The sequence below is a fragment of the Gopherus flavomarginatus genome, chromosome 8 (genome assembly GCF_025201925.1).
Source record: "Gopherus flavomarginatus isolate rGopFla2 chromosome 8, rGopFla2.mat.asm, whole genome shotgun sequence".
NCBI lineage: Eukaryota > Metazoa > Chordata > Testudines > Testudinidae > Gopherus > Gopherus flavomarginatus.
The window spans coordinates 91074380-91088421 of NC_066624.1; the positions used below are offsets into that span (position 1 = coordinate 91074380).

The following is a 14042-nucleotide window of genomic DNA, read 5'->3' on the forward strand; positions in this document are numbered from 1 at the left end:
GAGCTGGAAAATGTGGGAGAAATTCTTGCTTAAACTGAACTGGTTGGGGGGGGTAGTTCAGAGTTGGAAGGGGGGGGTTGACGCTAGCAAACTCCGTGAATATTTGCTACCCTTCTTACCTCCCAAAAAGAAGCACTTTGGGATCCTTTCCAAGCGAGCTCGGTGTCTGGGAACCCCCGGGGCTAGGCTCCCTCTGGCTCAACTGGCTACTCCCGTTTGCTAACGTTGCCCTTTCCCTCCGCCCGGGCTCGGGGTCGGGGCCGAGGCGAGGAGAGTAAAGCTCACACAGCTCAGGGGCTCTCTCGCCAGTGCCTCGTGCTCCGCCCCAGCACCAGGTCTCTGCCTCCCGGCGGATGCCCGATGCTGCCTTTCCCAAGCCTGCAGTGCATGACCCGCACAGACGATGCGAGCCACGCGCAAGCAAACCCTTGCTCTGAAGCCATCCCTACCTCTTCTCCACACTGGGATAGGCGCAGGCTGCTGCTTCCTGGGTTTCTCGTCCCGGGACAGTCTGATTCCGCTCGCCCCCCCGTGCCAAGAGCGCTTTGGGACGGGGGAGGGGCAGGTAACCGGCCTGAACTGCGCCCTATCACTCAGTCCAACTTCCCGGCCACCTGCAGGGCTGCGTCCCACAAGGTGTGTGTGTGTGGGGGGGTGTTTGGGGAGCGGAATAATTCCATGAGGCAATGTACCTAGAGTAGTGCAGAGCAGACCAGTCACTCCCTGGGCCTAAGTGCTGTGTGCAGGGACTAACTTGGGGAAATAAGGACCGGCCCGGGCCTTGGCATGTGCCCCAGCACCAGGAAGTTGCTACTCGGAGCCACTACGTGTAGGAGGGAGGTGGTCCGGGAGGGGCAAGAGAAAGAGAGGAGTAAGGGTGGGGCCGGCTCAGAGAAGGGGGCTGAGCTAGAAGAAGAGAAGCGGTGAGGGAGGGGCAGGGAGAGGTTGCAGGAGAATCCATAGCCGCCCTCTTCTGCATTAAATTGCAATACATGAGTCACGAATATGGAGAATGGGCACTTCCTAATTACCTGGCTCTCACACAAATAGGGGTTGTCCATCAGCTGCTAACTCAGATCGCTTTATCAACCTGTTCTGCACGGCGAAACACACCCAAATGACCACCAGATCATCCCTTTCCACGGCTCTAACTTAACCATGTTCTCCGCTAGAGCTGCTCAAGGTAAACGGTGGGACTGGCGCATCATTTGTCTAAACGCTGGGCAGGTTCTTTTTCACGTAGCCACCTGAGCAACAGTTCTCAGGTGAACCCAGCGCCCTCATCTTTCAGGATGACAGTCGGGTTTTGTAACGTCCGCTGCAGCTTGTTGGATGCTTTTGTGTTACAAGTTAGGACATCAGACCAAACCTACTATTGTGAGCAATGCAGTCTTGGTGTAGCCCTGTGGGTCCTAGGATATTAGAGAGACGATGGGTAAGGTAATAGCTTTTATTGGACCAACTTCTGTTGGTGGGAGAGACAAGTTTTCCAGCAGAGTTCTTGGTAAACTCGACAGCTTGTCTCTCTCACCAACAGAACTTGGTCCCGTACAATATGTCATCTCACCCACCTTGTGTTTCTACCTGTGAGTAAAACAGGAAGCTGATATTAAATATTTAGTGCTGGCTATTCTGTTATGACAGAAACAAAACACTACTTAGCCCAGGACCAAGCAAAAGAAATTGAGCCTTTTACTGGACAGGAATGTAGGGCGAGCAAATGATTTTCCCATGGGCTTTCAATTCTTTGTCAGGACGCCATTCTCAGACTTTGCATAGGGCTCCGGTTGGGAAGACAGAAGGGAGTTCCTGCTTGTCTGACAGTACAATCCCATCGGGATTTCCTCCAATTCCTTTAGGATTTTCTAAAGTGAGAAAACTACACACAGATTTAACACCGAGAGAAAAGTGAGTTGAAGCCTCCCAAAGAAGAGCTAATGTAGGGCAGAAATAAGAGCTCCGCTCTTTGCTGTGATTTACACTTGTACTATGGAAACCATTTGGAGGCTGGTTTGTTTAATAATGGGAAACCACTGGACGCACCAGGGCTTTTTTTGATAATTTGAATTAAATTGGTGGGTTGTGGGTGAGAATTTCTTGTCTGCACAACATTATTCAGATGACTTTTCCAAACCACTCCAGGGGCAGCCGAAGGACATTTTAACACGTTAATATAACTATTATCCTGCTAACCTTAATTAAATAAACTGATACTGCAAAATCTTTTGTGTATTACACACAAAGGCTACAATAAAAAAACCTAAAGCAATCTTGCCATGTAAACTCTGAAACCCTTTGGCTGTAAAATGTTTCCTAGGAAAACCTTTTAGGCAGGTTTTAGAAAATAACATACCACATCCTCTTTTCATCTGTGAGCACTATTAGGGATACTGACTACAAAAACAAGGGAGAGAACCTTTTCCAAAAACGCAAATACTCAGGGTTTCTTAAATGAAAAATTTTGACTCATTACACTTTCCCCAATTTTCTTACCTAAAAGAACTTCACAGAGGTTTTAAAGACCCAAGTGCTATATTATTTCCATCTGCCTATTTTTTAAGCCAGAGTCAAATTAAGTATTATTCTTATAGAACTGAGATTCTGATAAACTAATTTCAAAGTGTCCTTTAAAAATACATAGGGACGAACGATGCTTCATCATTGTGCGGTGCATTATAGATTAGTTGCATTTTCTAAGAAGCAGAAAGAAACATGCACGCTCTATAAAGGTATAAACACAAAAATGGAAGAATGTCACTGATTATTTAATATTAACAGTACCAGAAGTGACGTAAACCCGTCAGCTAAAACTTATTTAATTCAATAGATCGCAAAGTGTCTTTCTTTCATAACTTGGCACTTATTGAAAATGGTGACGTCAAAAAACGCATTAACAAAGGTGAAGCAAACCTGAGTGAAACAAAATATATTGTACTGACAACAAACGTAATGAAATAACAGCATCTTTTTTCAGGTTTTTTAAATAACTTAAAATACACTAGAAAAAATACGATGAATATAAATAATTTTGTTTTCATGGAGAACAAATAGTTACAAAGCCCGTTCATACCAAAGTTCAGTTAGAAGAGCTTTCCCTCTTTCTTGGCAGAAAAGTACTAAAATCAGGAGGGTTTGATGGCAAACTGGGATACAAATCACCAAGATACCCCAGATTAAATATCTATATGTCTTTCAAATTTAAAAAAAAATCACAAGATTACGTGAATAGATACACCTTTATGAGATAAAATGTAAATGTTTGACAGTCAACTATCAATTCACAAGTTATAGCCAAAATAAACTTTGTTCGTGTGTATCAACATATTTTACATGTACCTAGTACCTATTATTGGAATTTAACATTGTGTGGTTGGGGAATTAAATACAGTTTTTGTCCGGAGGATATCAGAGAGCCTGCAAAAGAGAAATACTCCTCTGTTCTCATGCTTTCTGATCCCCCCCAATTCAGGAGTTGTGGGGCAGCAAACAGCCAACAAAGATATGAATGAAAAAGGTATGTGGTTGATCTCTCTCTCTCTCTCTCTCCTCCCAGGTTAAAAATACCAGCCACATTTGTTTGTCTGGTTTGTTTTTCTACTAAAGATGAGGGTGAAGTGCAAGTGAATCAAAGGGACGCCATCAATGAAATACAAATACATGCAACCCGGAATTCTGCTGGAAGAAATATCCCGGACAGTTTCCCATTAGACATTCTCAGAGAAATCATTGTCTCTTTTTCTTCTTCTTCTTTTCTTCTTCTCGCTATTTCCAGACATGGTTGTTAAACTCAAGTATCTGATGCAACGTGAAAGGAGGCCCGCCTCTCTTATCAAATTTCTTGTATTAAAGTGAACTTCGCAGAAAAAGGTCAGTTTCAAAACCTGTGAACTTCCCAGCTGCGTGTCTATTTCATCTAATTCTTTAAATAAGTATATATCTTCCTTCAGTTTCTCGTCTCTCTCTTTTTCTCCATTAAAAAAAAAACTTTAAAGTTGTTTCTTTTTGTCTCCCCTCTCACATCTCGATTTCCTTTAATAATATTTATTTCTCTTCATATTTCTTAACCTATTTAAATACCTCACAGTGGTTTTGTTCCTTTCCTTTGTTTATTTTTGTTCTTTAAATTGATTTTAGAAATCTGGTCTGTCGCTTTCACACACATATACACACTCACATGCACACTCTCTCTGTCTGTGTGCGCGTGTGTTTTGCTTTAATGTCTCTGTTCTTTCCAGCCTGGTTCTGTGTTTGTTTTGTATTAAGTCATAAATAGGACTCGAGGCACGGAAGTCATTAGCCTTTCGCTTGTGTTTGCCGTGATGTGTTGTGTTGTGATCCTCTGGACTGTGTGATTGCAGTGCCCCAAGAGGTGGTCGTGGAGGAGGAGAGCGGAAGGTGGAGGACGAGTCACAGCCCTAAAGCAGCCGCGTGCTTTTTGGCTTTCAGTCTGAGGTCAGCGATGCTGGAGTTCTTGCTGGTGGTCTTGGCTGCCGCCGCTGCTGCCACCACCGAAGCTGCTGAGGCGGATTCCGCGGCCAGTGTGGCCAATGGCAGGCCGAAGGGCGGCGCAGGGAACATCATGTAGGGGGCGTGAGCGGCCAGGTGTGGGTGGAGGTGGTGATGTGCGTGTGCCACGGCGCTGTCCAACTGCAGCTGGGCCTGAACCTGAAAGGACAAGGGCGTCACGTTGCAATGACTATCCTAAAGGTGTAACAAGAATAAAAACAAAGCATTAACACACCTAAGCGGGGCTGGGAGTGTAGTCTGCCTGTGTGTCAGTCTGCCTGCCTGTGTCTGTGTGTCAGTCTGCCGGCCTGTGTCTGTATGCCTGTGTCTGTGTGACAGTGTTTGTGTGTCAGTCTGCCTACCCGTGTGACTGTCTGCCTGTGTCTGAGTGACAGTCGGCCTGTGTTATGGTCAGTCTGCCTGTGTCTATGTGACAGTGAGCTTGCCTGTGTGACAGTCTGTCTGTAAGTGTGCCTTGCAGTGAGTGCCTGTGTGTGAAAGGGAAGGAACTTGTGTTCTTGCCCTAGAGTTTTTTTTTTTAATATTGTAAAAACATGTCAAAGTTACTGCTGTCTTGCCCAGCCTTTAATACAGGCTGATAGCAATCTAGAAGAAGTCAGGAGAGCAGGCAGCCCATTTCACATGGATGCAAACATTCATTATGAATAATAATCCCCCTAACGATTATTATTTTATTATCATTAGCCCACCGCTGGCTTGAGATGAGGGAGTGGTTTTCCCTTATTGGAGTGGAGGAGGAGGTGTGCGTGTCTGGATGGCAGTGGCGGTGTCCGGTGGGATTTGGCTCCGCAGTTATGTAGTTAGCTATTGTTGCTGGTTTTCTTAATATAAAAAATAAATTCCAAACCAGTTTTACTCCCTATGCGGAGTAAAACCGGTGTGTTAGAACAGTTCTCCTTTAGAAACACTTTCATCCATCAGCTTTGCATCAGAATCGGCAAACTTTGACTGAAAGGACGTTCCCATGTAACCCTCTGAGTGCAATCTTTTCGTGCATTTTTAAAGAGCCAGATACTGCCCTCCATCCCCAGCGGAGCTTTCACTGATGAGAGAGAGTTGGGCACGCAGATCTGGGGAAGTGTGTGGCTTTTTAAAAAGTGTATTGTTCCCTCTATATAATCACGGTATAAATATTGAATAGATGCTGTCAACAGTCATTTAATATCGGAAGAAAAGGCCTTATCCTAAAAACGGGGTCACTCATTTGCACTTTATCGTTACAAGTAGGCTTTATTGTACTTGCCTGCTGAAATGGCATCCTCAAAGCGCCTACATTGACATATGGTGCAACTCTGCAAGCTTCAAATTGACTGGCTGCTCCTATAAGAACCCCTGCAGTAATCAGAGAAATAAATACATAAATATCGGCTTAGCCTTACTTTGCAATAAGTGATTCTTTGAATTCCAGAAACATTTAAGTGTGCAAACTATAGGTTTTTGCTTCCAACATTTCTTTCTTTCTGCCAATACTTTGATACAAGTTTAATGTCATTTATAATCAATAGTAGGTTTGATATAATAGAGGTAGCTTTCATATTAGAACATATATCCTACAAATCTGGAGCCGTAGGTGTTTCTCAGCAGGAACTCTCCTTCTTAACTGGTATTATCGATACTGTATAATTCTTTTCAACCTAAGCCTCTTTTATGATCTCATAAAGCATACCTTTATGAAGTTGATTTTCTTGTTTTCTACATTTAGCTCTTCTGTTTTGAAACCAGACCTGAAGAAACAGAAAAAGAACCTAGATACTATAATAGAAAACCAACATTAAAAGAGAACTCTAACAAAAGAGCACAGTTGTGTGATGTCCGAATATTTACACCGATTTTGCAAACAACTTGTTGTGTTTGTATTGGACAGCCCCGATTTACAAGTTTAGAAACTAAGAGGCATCACGAAAATAATACAATATAGACAAACAGACATTTGCAGTCCATACTAGTTCTCGATAAATTACTTTCTTAGCCCTGGTTTCATCTTTCCACATTAGAGTCCCAAATGACCTAAATCACTCCCTGATATCTAATACTAACTTGTAATAATGGGTTTAGATGTTTGCGCTGTAAGACCTGAGAAGTATGTGCTCATTAATAGCCTGTAATATTAATTAGCTTTATCTTCAAGAAAAACTAAACACCAAAGCATTTAATGACTCACTTTTGGGGGGTAATTACTGTCATAAATGCTTCACTACAAAGAAGTTTAGAATTTCTCTGTTCCTCTGTGCAGTGGAGTGTAACACAGAAGCAGAATAATTGTCTCATTATTATGATAATCTAATATGCTTCTATAGAAAAGTCTGAACATTAGGCAAGAAGATACTTATTATTGGATATAGAGCTATTGAAACAAATTCAATAATAAAGTTCGACTTCCTTAAAGAGAAGGAGAGAGGGTCTTTTAAACATTTCACTTTCTAAGAGAAACCTCTGCATCTCAGAAGCCACAGCTACCAAATAATCTTTCTCCAAGCCAAAAAAAACCCCCAACAATCTTTTCCTGAAGTCTTACTTTGTCAACTATAATGTGAACACCCTCCCTCCCAGCCTAGAATTTATTTTAGTCAAGCTAAATCTGCCCAACACTCATGCTCACTTCCAGTCTCTCATTTAAAAGGTGCATTCCATAAATTACAAATTAGTGGAGAAGTAAAGTAAAATATTATTGCAAAGCGTTTTCCGGAAAGATGTAAAGGGAATGGGTTTAATCTATGTAAATCTCTAAAGGTTATTATGCACCCTGCGATTTGACATAATAGTAGTGTGGATTAGGTGCTACAGTGGTATTCTTTGTCGAGCAAACATCCACCAGACGGAATCACCTCCTTTAAATTTTTCATAGAGAAGTTGGGACTTTTATCGTTTGGGGTTTTTTGAAGATTTTTTCCGCATAAATAGGTGGTTGCCTCCGCGGAAAACAGAAAAGCAGAGAAGAGTACAAGGGAAGGCTCATTTGGTGAGGCTGTGATGACAAAGGCTTCTTATTATTACTTTTTTGGTTCAACGTGACCGCTCTGTTTATGTCCTTATCCTATTACAAGACGCAGGGAAACCCCATAAGAATTGTGTGCATAGTTTGGTGCAGATGGTGGCCTATAAGCACAAAGATTGAGGGGGAGTATCTGTTACAGCAGTACTTTCAAACAGCTGCAGACGTTTGCGGCCTAAAACTGCTCCATGTGTTCCAACAAATAATGACCATCATTTTCTCTTATTTTATTATTAGAAGGGAAATACACTGAAACGGCTACATTTGTTATCATTCCAGAAGTTACCTTCGGCTCTCCATCTAGGTAAAACCCCAGACCGCTTGCCCTCTATTTATCGGGGTTAGGTGAAACTAACTGGAGAGCTCAAGATCTGATTTTCAAAAAAGTCCAGAGAGAAGCTTGAAAGTAAACGTCCAGGTAACTGGTTTGGCTTCTATATAAATAAAAGCGAATAAAATAGGTTGATATTTTTTGTTATAGAGTATATATATATATTTTTAATAATGCTGAACAAAGCCAGTTCAGCAAAACTCGTTCACCCTTTCTGTGGCTTCCCCTGAGATTTAAGAACCACCGGTAAAAACTGACCGTAAAATTTCCTCACTTAGCAGTTGCTAATTTAGTTTATAGTCACTACATCTATAAACTTAATTGGTACATCCGCCTGGTAAACCCCGAGACAGGAGCAGACTAGGAAAAACACAGTTAACGTGAACAAAACATCCGTTGTAATTCTTACAGTCAGCCAAAAATGAAACGCTGTTTAAAATCCTTATAAGTAAGAGGCACTAAGCTTAGGAGGACATAAACCATAATACAGCAGAGAGCAGTGGTTCACGTATATGCTGGGTGCAATTCGGCACAGGAGTCTCTTTTCTGGCTAGGGACAGAATCTAAATGGACATTATAGAATTTGTGAGTTAAAAGTCTTTCATCAGGTACGGCAGGTCCATACGCAATGCTGCATTACAACTAAATTACGCACAGAGACCCACATGTTGCAATAATCTTTTCTACCCTACCTGTACTCTGGCCTCGGACAATCCCAGCCTCTGGCTCAGCTCCTCCCGCATGAAGGCGTCCGGATAGTGTGTCTCATCGAAAAGCCTTTCCAGCTCGTTCAGCTGCTCCAGAGTGAAATTGGTCCGGCTTCTCCTCTGCTTGATTTTAGTCTGCCCTTCGTCCTCCATCACTTTCGCATCCTCTTTGCGATCCTTCAGCTCTGGGGAGACTGAGCGTGAAACAAAACAATCAGACCAACCCTTCACCGGGATTGCCAGCGCTGGTGTGGGATTTGGCCACTCAAGTTTTTATTCTTAACTTTAGGAGGAAAATGTGCGTGGCTTGAGGAAAATGAAGGCGAAGAGAGTCAATGGAAATGCTAACGATCACTTCTCAGCACAGATTATGGCCAGCCACATTTTAAAAGAATATTTGTTTTCATTCGGAATGAGATATTGGGTCAGCGCTGGGTTTCCTATTAGGATTGCTGGTCCTCTGGCAGAAAAGGCGACAACAAAATACTTTTCAAGTAAAGGCCTTATTTCCAAATGTTCTTAGGTTAAGGATTGACCTGTGTGGGTGAGCCAAACCAGGCCATTGATTTCCATCTACAGTTTCGAGCCCCTCAGCATAATTTCAGTAAATCATTGTAAAGTCAAACTGTGACCCTTTTAAACCATCAGAGCTGTCAAGCAATCTCTCTCTCCCTCTGCAAACTTGTTCGCTTTATTTGCGAATAATTATTTTAATCTAGACCCATCGAGGGGCACGCAGGAGACAAATAGCAGGGAAATTCCATGCCCACCAAAATATAACATTGCCCCACGCAGGAACTGAGGCCGAGTTAACAGTCAGCCCTATTAACTTCAGTATCATTTTGTGGGAACCTCTTATCAATCTTTAGAGTGGTAGCCCTGATAGTCTGTATCACCAAAAACAAGGAGGAGTCTTTGTGGCACCTTAGAGACTAACTAATTTATTTGGGTATAAGCTTTCTTGGGCTAAAACCCACTTAATCAGATGCCTGTCTGTCGCCGGACAGTGGCAAGAGAAACGCCATGTTTGAATTACCCTTGGTACAAATGTAAAGCCTCATACCATTACCTGTCATTGTTTATTGAAAATCAAAACTATAAAAATCAAGTCGCGATCTCTCGGTGAATTAGTACCTTAAATATCACAGCAACAGGTTTAAATGGTAACTCTGGCATCCGGACTGTCTCTGGATTGTTTAATGCCGTTCATGCTTTCAGCACCTCCAGTGTTTAATAAAATATACATTTGTCTTTTCTGAATTTACATATGCTGAGGGTTCCTGGTGTTTTTATTGGTATTGTTTAATTTTCTGGTGACTGGGCACTTTCAATTAGCTACGCATATAAATTAAAGTATCACTGAGTGACGCTATTTGTATAGTTCATTAATATTTGCAGGGCTTCCTAAAAACCAGTTGTGTCTGTAATTGTATTTCTTCCGAATCCCTGCTTCCTGCTGCAGTGCTTTGGGATGGGGTTTTATTTGCGCATCTGAAGTCCAGGATTTGTTTGCTGCGTTCGCAGCTCTTTATAACCCTATGATCACTATCAGCATTTGTTTATAAAATCATTTCCGGAAGATGTTCTCAATCGAGTTCCGATCTGGAGAGAAATACTTCTTTGAACAAAAGGTCTGAAATAAACAGTCCCTAGATATTACATCCTCATTTTAAAACCAAAAGAAGCCATTCAAATGTTGCTGACATCTATAGTGCTCTTTGAATAAGCAAACGGGATGTCATTTGTGCGTTTTATAACATTATTTTCTTCACTCAGTCTCTATCTCTGCATATATACATACACATATAGGCAGATAGATAAAGCCAAACAGAAAGTGTAAGAAAAGGGACGCCTGGTATAACACATGCTTGCATTGTAACTATTAGGGTTTTTTTTAAAAATAAATGTTCATTGTATATATAATAATATATATATATATCTATGTACACACATACCCCTAGCTTTTATATCCAGTTATGCAATTGGCTATCTTTTAAAATAAATGTATGACATTGTATAAAATATTCCTATTTAATATCACTTGTTTTAATGCGTGTTTTAAAAATCTAACATGAAAGAAAATATATCCTTGTCAATATCTGGTCAATAATGTATAAACATTAAATATACTTGATATAGATACAGCATTTCAAACTTTCAACTATACTATGGGGATTTTTCAGCTTTTTAAATATAAATGGATTAATATATGTAAAGTAGCTATGGTTCCTACCACAATAACTTCCCGTTATGTTCTAATCAAGAACAGATCATGTTATAAACAAGTTAATTGCATGCTTAAATATTTTAATCTAAACTTCTAGGCATGCCACATTTTCCTTAATTGGAAAAACATGGAAAGACACCCATTAATATATATCAGACTCTCCAAACTAATGGTATTATTGTTTAAACCCCTGGAATCGTTAATGTGACAGTCAAGTTTAAATCTGCCACATTGTCTTATGCAAATAAGATATATTAATATGTACTGCAAAATGTAATTAGTTTTAGCATTGCAGCCTACTAACCTATAAGCCTGAATAAGTAACCAGATTGTATGGTGTGATTTACACACTCATTGCTGGAGAAAACATAACAAAAGTTCATCGAAGAATAAAGCCTGATACAGTCACCGTCAGCCTAGTCTCAAGCAACCGCCAATAGCTCAAATGAAGGACAGAGACAGGAAAAAAGCTGTTTCTATAATCGCAAAAGTCCTCTACGGAATTGCTCTTTGCAAAATCTAAACATTGGGTTGTTAGTTCTCACCAGGACGGAGGCTACAGCGCTGAGCCCTGGTCAGGGAGAACACACTCATTCTCCTGTAACTTTCACCCCCGCTGCGGAGCCGGGTGCCCAGGCCAGGCAAGCGCCTGCAGGACTGAGAGCTACATTTGGGGTTTTTTGAGAACAAATTGAGGGAAAACAAAACCTCCCCCCCCCACTCCCGTTTCTCCCCCAAACAACCGCCTGGTTGTTGAACTCAGTCCCTTAGCCTGGCCCACGATACCGGGGGATGGGTGGGAGAGAAGGGGGCCGCGGGATGCATGGGGTTTGCCTTTACCCTCGCTGAGTTTGGGAGTGCCCGTGTCCCTGGCTCTCTCGGCGGCGCCCATGTCCAGCTCTCTGACTGGAGACCGCGCTCCGCCTCCTCCACCGCCGCCGCCTACTCCTCCTGCTCGGACCGCGGGGCTGCTCACGTCTTCCCGGCTGGGCTCGCTGGAGCCGCCTGACTCCTTGCCTCCTCTGACAGGTCCACTCTCCAGAACCTCCCTGTATGTGATCAGCTCCTTTTTCTCTTTCACTTTCTGATCAAACGACTTGGAGACAAAAGCTGTAAGTTCTTCCATCGCCGATTCTCAGGGCTCCTTCCCCTTGTTTCTTCCTCTTACTGTTCCAAAACCCCCAATAACACATCAATGGAGTGGGAAGGGGAGGGGGGCAGCTGCAATGGGGCTGGAGTTAAATGGGAGCTGATGTTTCCCAACTGGAGCGATCTTGTTAAATGTTAAGATCTTTGACAATTCTTCCTGCTAAGAGTTCAGATCTGATAGCGATGTTGCTATTGAAGTCGCACTATTTATACTTTGCAAAGCCTGCCCCTTGTTCTGTGCAAATTACCTCCCCTTGGAACTATGAATGAACCCGCTTCTGCTGTATCAGTCCAGCACCACCAAGGAGAAAGAGCGAGACAGAAAGATAGCTAGTCCTCCAGGTTTCAGATCATTGTGGCTAGGGGTTGCTCTCGGCCATTAATCCAGGATTGACAAGAATCCCTAATTAATTTAATTAGGCGTGGATGTTGCGCTAGTGTCCTGAGTTAGTTAAACACAGGGGAGATGGGCAGGATCTGCAGGGGAGTGGCCAAAATGAAAAATGACAAGTCTGCTTGGAGAGAGGACAAGGAATGGGGGAGCGCTTCCTACAAATGTCGTGTATACACAGCACACACTACTAGTCATGCAGGTAATACTGTCCGAGGGAAGAAACAGCTCTGCCAAGAGATTAGTGCTGTTTTGGTCCGTTACAATTAACGAGAGACAGAGAGAGGGAGAGGTGCGTGTTAATTTCAAAGGTTGTGCGGTTGGTTTGTCAAGATATTTCCCCAGCAGATGTTTACTGACAAGCCAAATTTAAAAGTGTGTCTGAGTAGCTGGAACGGGTGATACGCAATGTACGTTATTGTACCCACGAAATAATCTTGCCCCATGCTGTTTCTTTGTATTACGTTATTATTACATTTGAGTCAACAAACCTCAGAGGAACACAGTGACTTTTGGGTTAAGAATCCGATGCTTTTGTTCTAAAATTGTTTGCAGTTCGAATATGTTTTATTTATCCCACAGGACTGAGAAGAGATACGTACATACAGTTACTTTTACAGGTTTTGTTTTAGTAATGAAGTCAACACTGAAAATAGACATATATTTTGGGAAAACTCTCCAGGATAGTAAATTTTGCTAATATTAGTTCATTTTTGAAGACAGTTTTTCATAATATGTGAAGAAATACTATATTTAGTGGTTTTTTTTCATTATTTTTGTAAAGCAAATGGAAATGTGCAAGTTACAGGGTACTTGATAATTCTATGTCAACATTAACACGTTAGGTGACAGGAAAGCTTGAAAAGTTCGTCCTAAAATAGTATCAGAAACATACAAAATAAAAAAAAATGTAGTTAAGAATGACAAATGCAACCCTGTCATTAACATTTGTATATGGCAAATAGAAGAATCAGATTAGACCGTATTGCAGTTTTTATTGCTAATACTGCTTTGCTGTTGTTTAAATCCTAATTAGATAGTAATTTCATTGACAGGCTATTTAGGATGCAGCTATTTTACACTTTTAGTAGAGTTCTAATAAATTATTCAAAATTGTTTAACTCTTGCTTTTGTATTGATTTTTCATTTGACCTCTTGAAAGAGGACTTTACATAAAGGAGCGTTTATTTACTGTAATAGGTACAGTATTTAATTAAATTAGCATTTATCAGATCCAGTTATGTGTGTATTAGATACAGTAGGCAATAAATTACTTTTACTAAGTTTTAGCATTTAGAAGACAAAACTAATCAAGACATCATTTTGCCTATTGAAATACGGAGTACTTTTAGTTTAGTCTGGTCAGACTGACAGTTTTGATATTGTAAAGTACTGGTCTTCAAAGGAGCAAAGGAAACATCAGTATGTTTTATCGATTTTTTAGATTGTTTGGGAAGATTGTTATCACTGGCCCAATTAAATAAATTCACAATTATTCTGAAGTACAGAAATATGACAAGAGGTTACTGTTAAAATAATAAAGTGAACTGAAAAGAGAGTACGTTCAAAATACTGAACTTTAGATGTTAATCCGTGGGACCACATTTATTTTTGTTTCACACAGTTTATTCCACTTCCCGCCGTGGCAACACAGATTCTAATTCATACATATAAAACTGAAGCAAAACTAAGAAGATTTTAATTACCAAACAGTCTCA

At 41.3% G+C, this 14042-nt stretch overlaps 1 protein-coding gene across 3 annotated transcripts; it reads right to left on the reverse strand.

The window, feature by feature from the left end:
• Positions 1–4407: 4407 nt before the first annotated feature.
• SHOX2 (short stature homeobox 2) lies at positions 4408–11910 on the reverse strand. Of its 3 annotated transcripts, XM_050966124.1 has the most exons (6): positions 11566–11910; positions 11081–11096; positions 8543–8751; positions 6194–6251; positions 5771–5859; positions 4408–4701 (listed from the first exon to the last, which is right to left on the reverse strand). In XM_050966124.1, exons 1-6 carry the CDS (start codon positions 11908–11910, stop codon positions 4408–4410), a joined length of 1011 nt encoding a protein of 336 aa, XP_050822081.1. The 3 variants fall into 3 exon arrangements, with proteins under 3 accessions (XP_050822081.1, XP_050822084.1, XP_050822082.1); XM_050966127.1 differs by lacking the exon at positions 11081–11096 and having other exon boundaries at positions 4408–4665; positions 11625–11910; XM_050966125.1 differs by lacking the exon at positions 11081–11096 and having other exon boundaries at positions 11625–11910.
• Positions 11911–14042: the final 2132 nt, after the last annotated feature.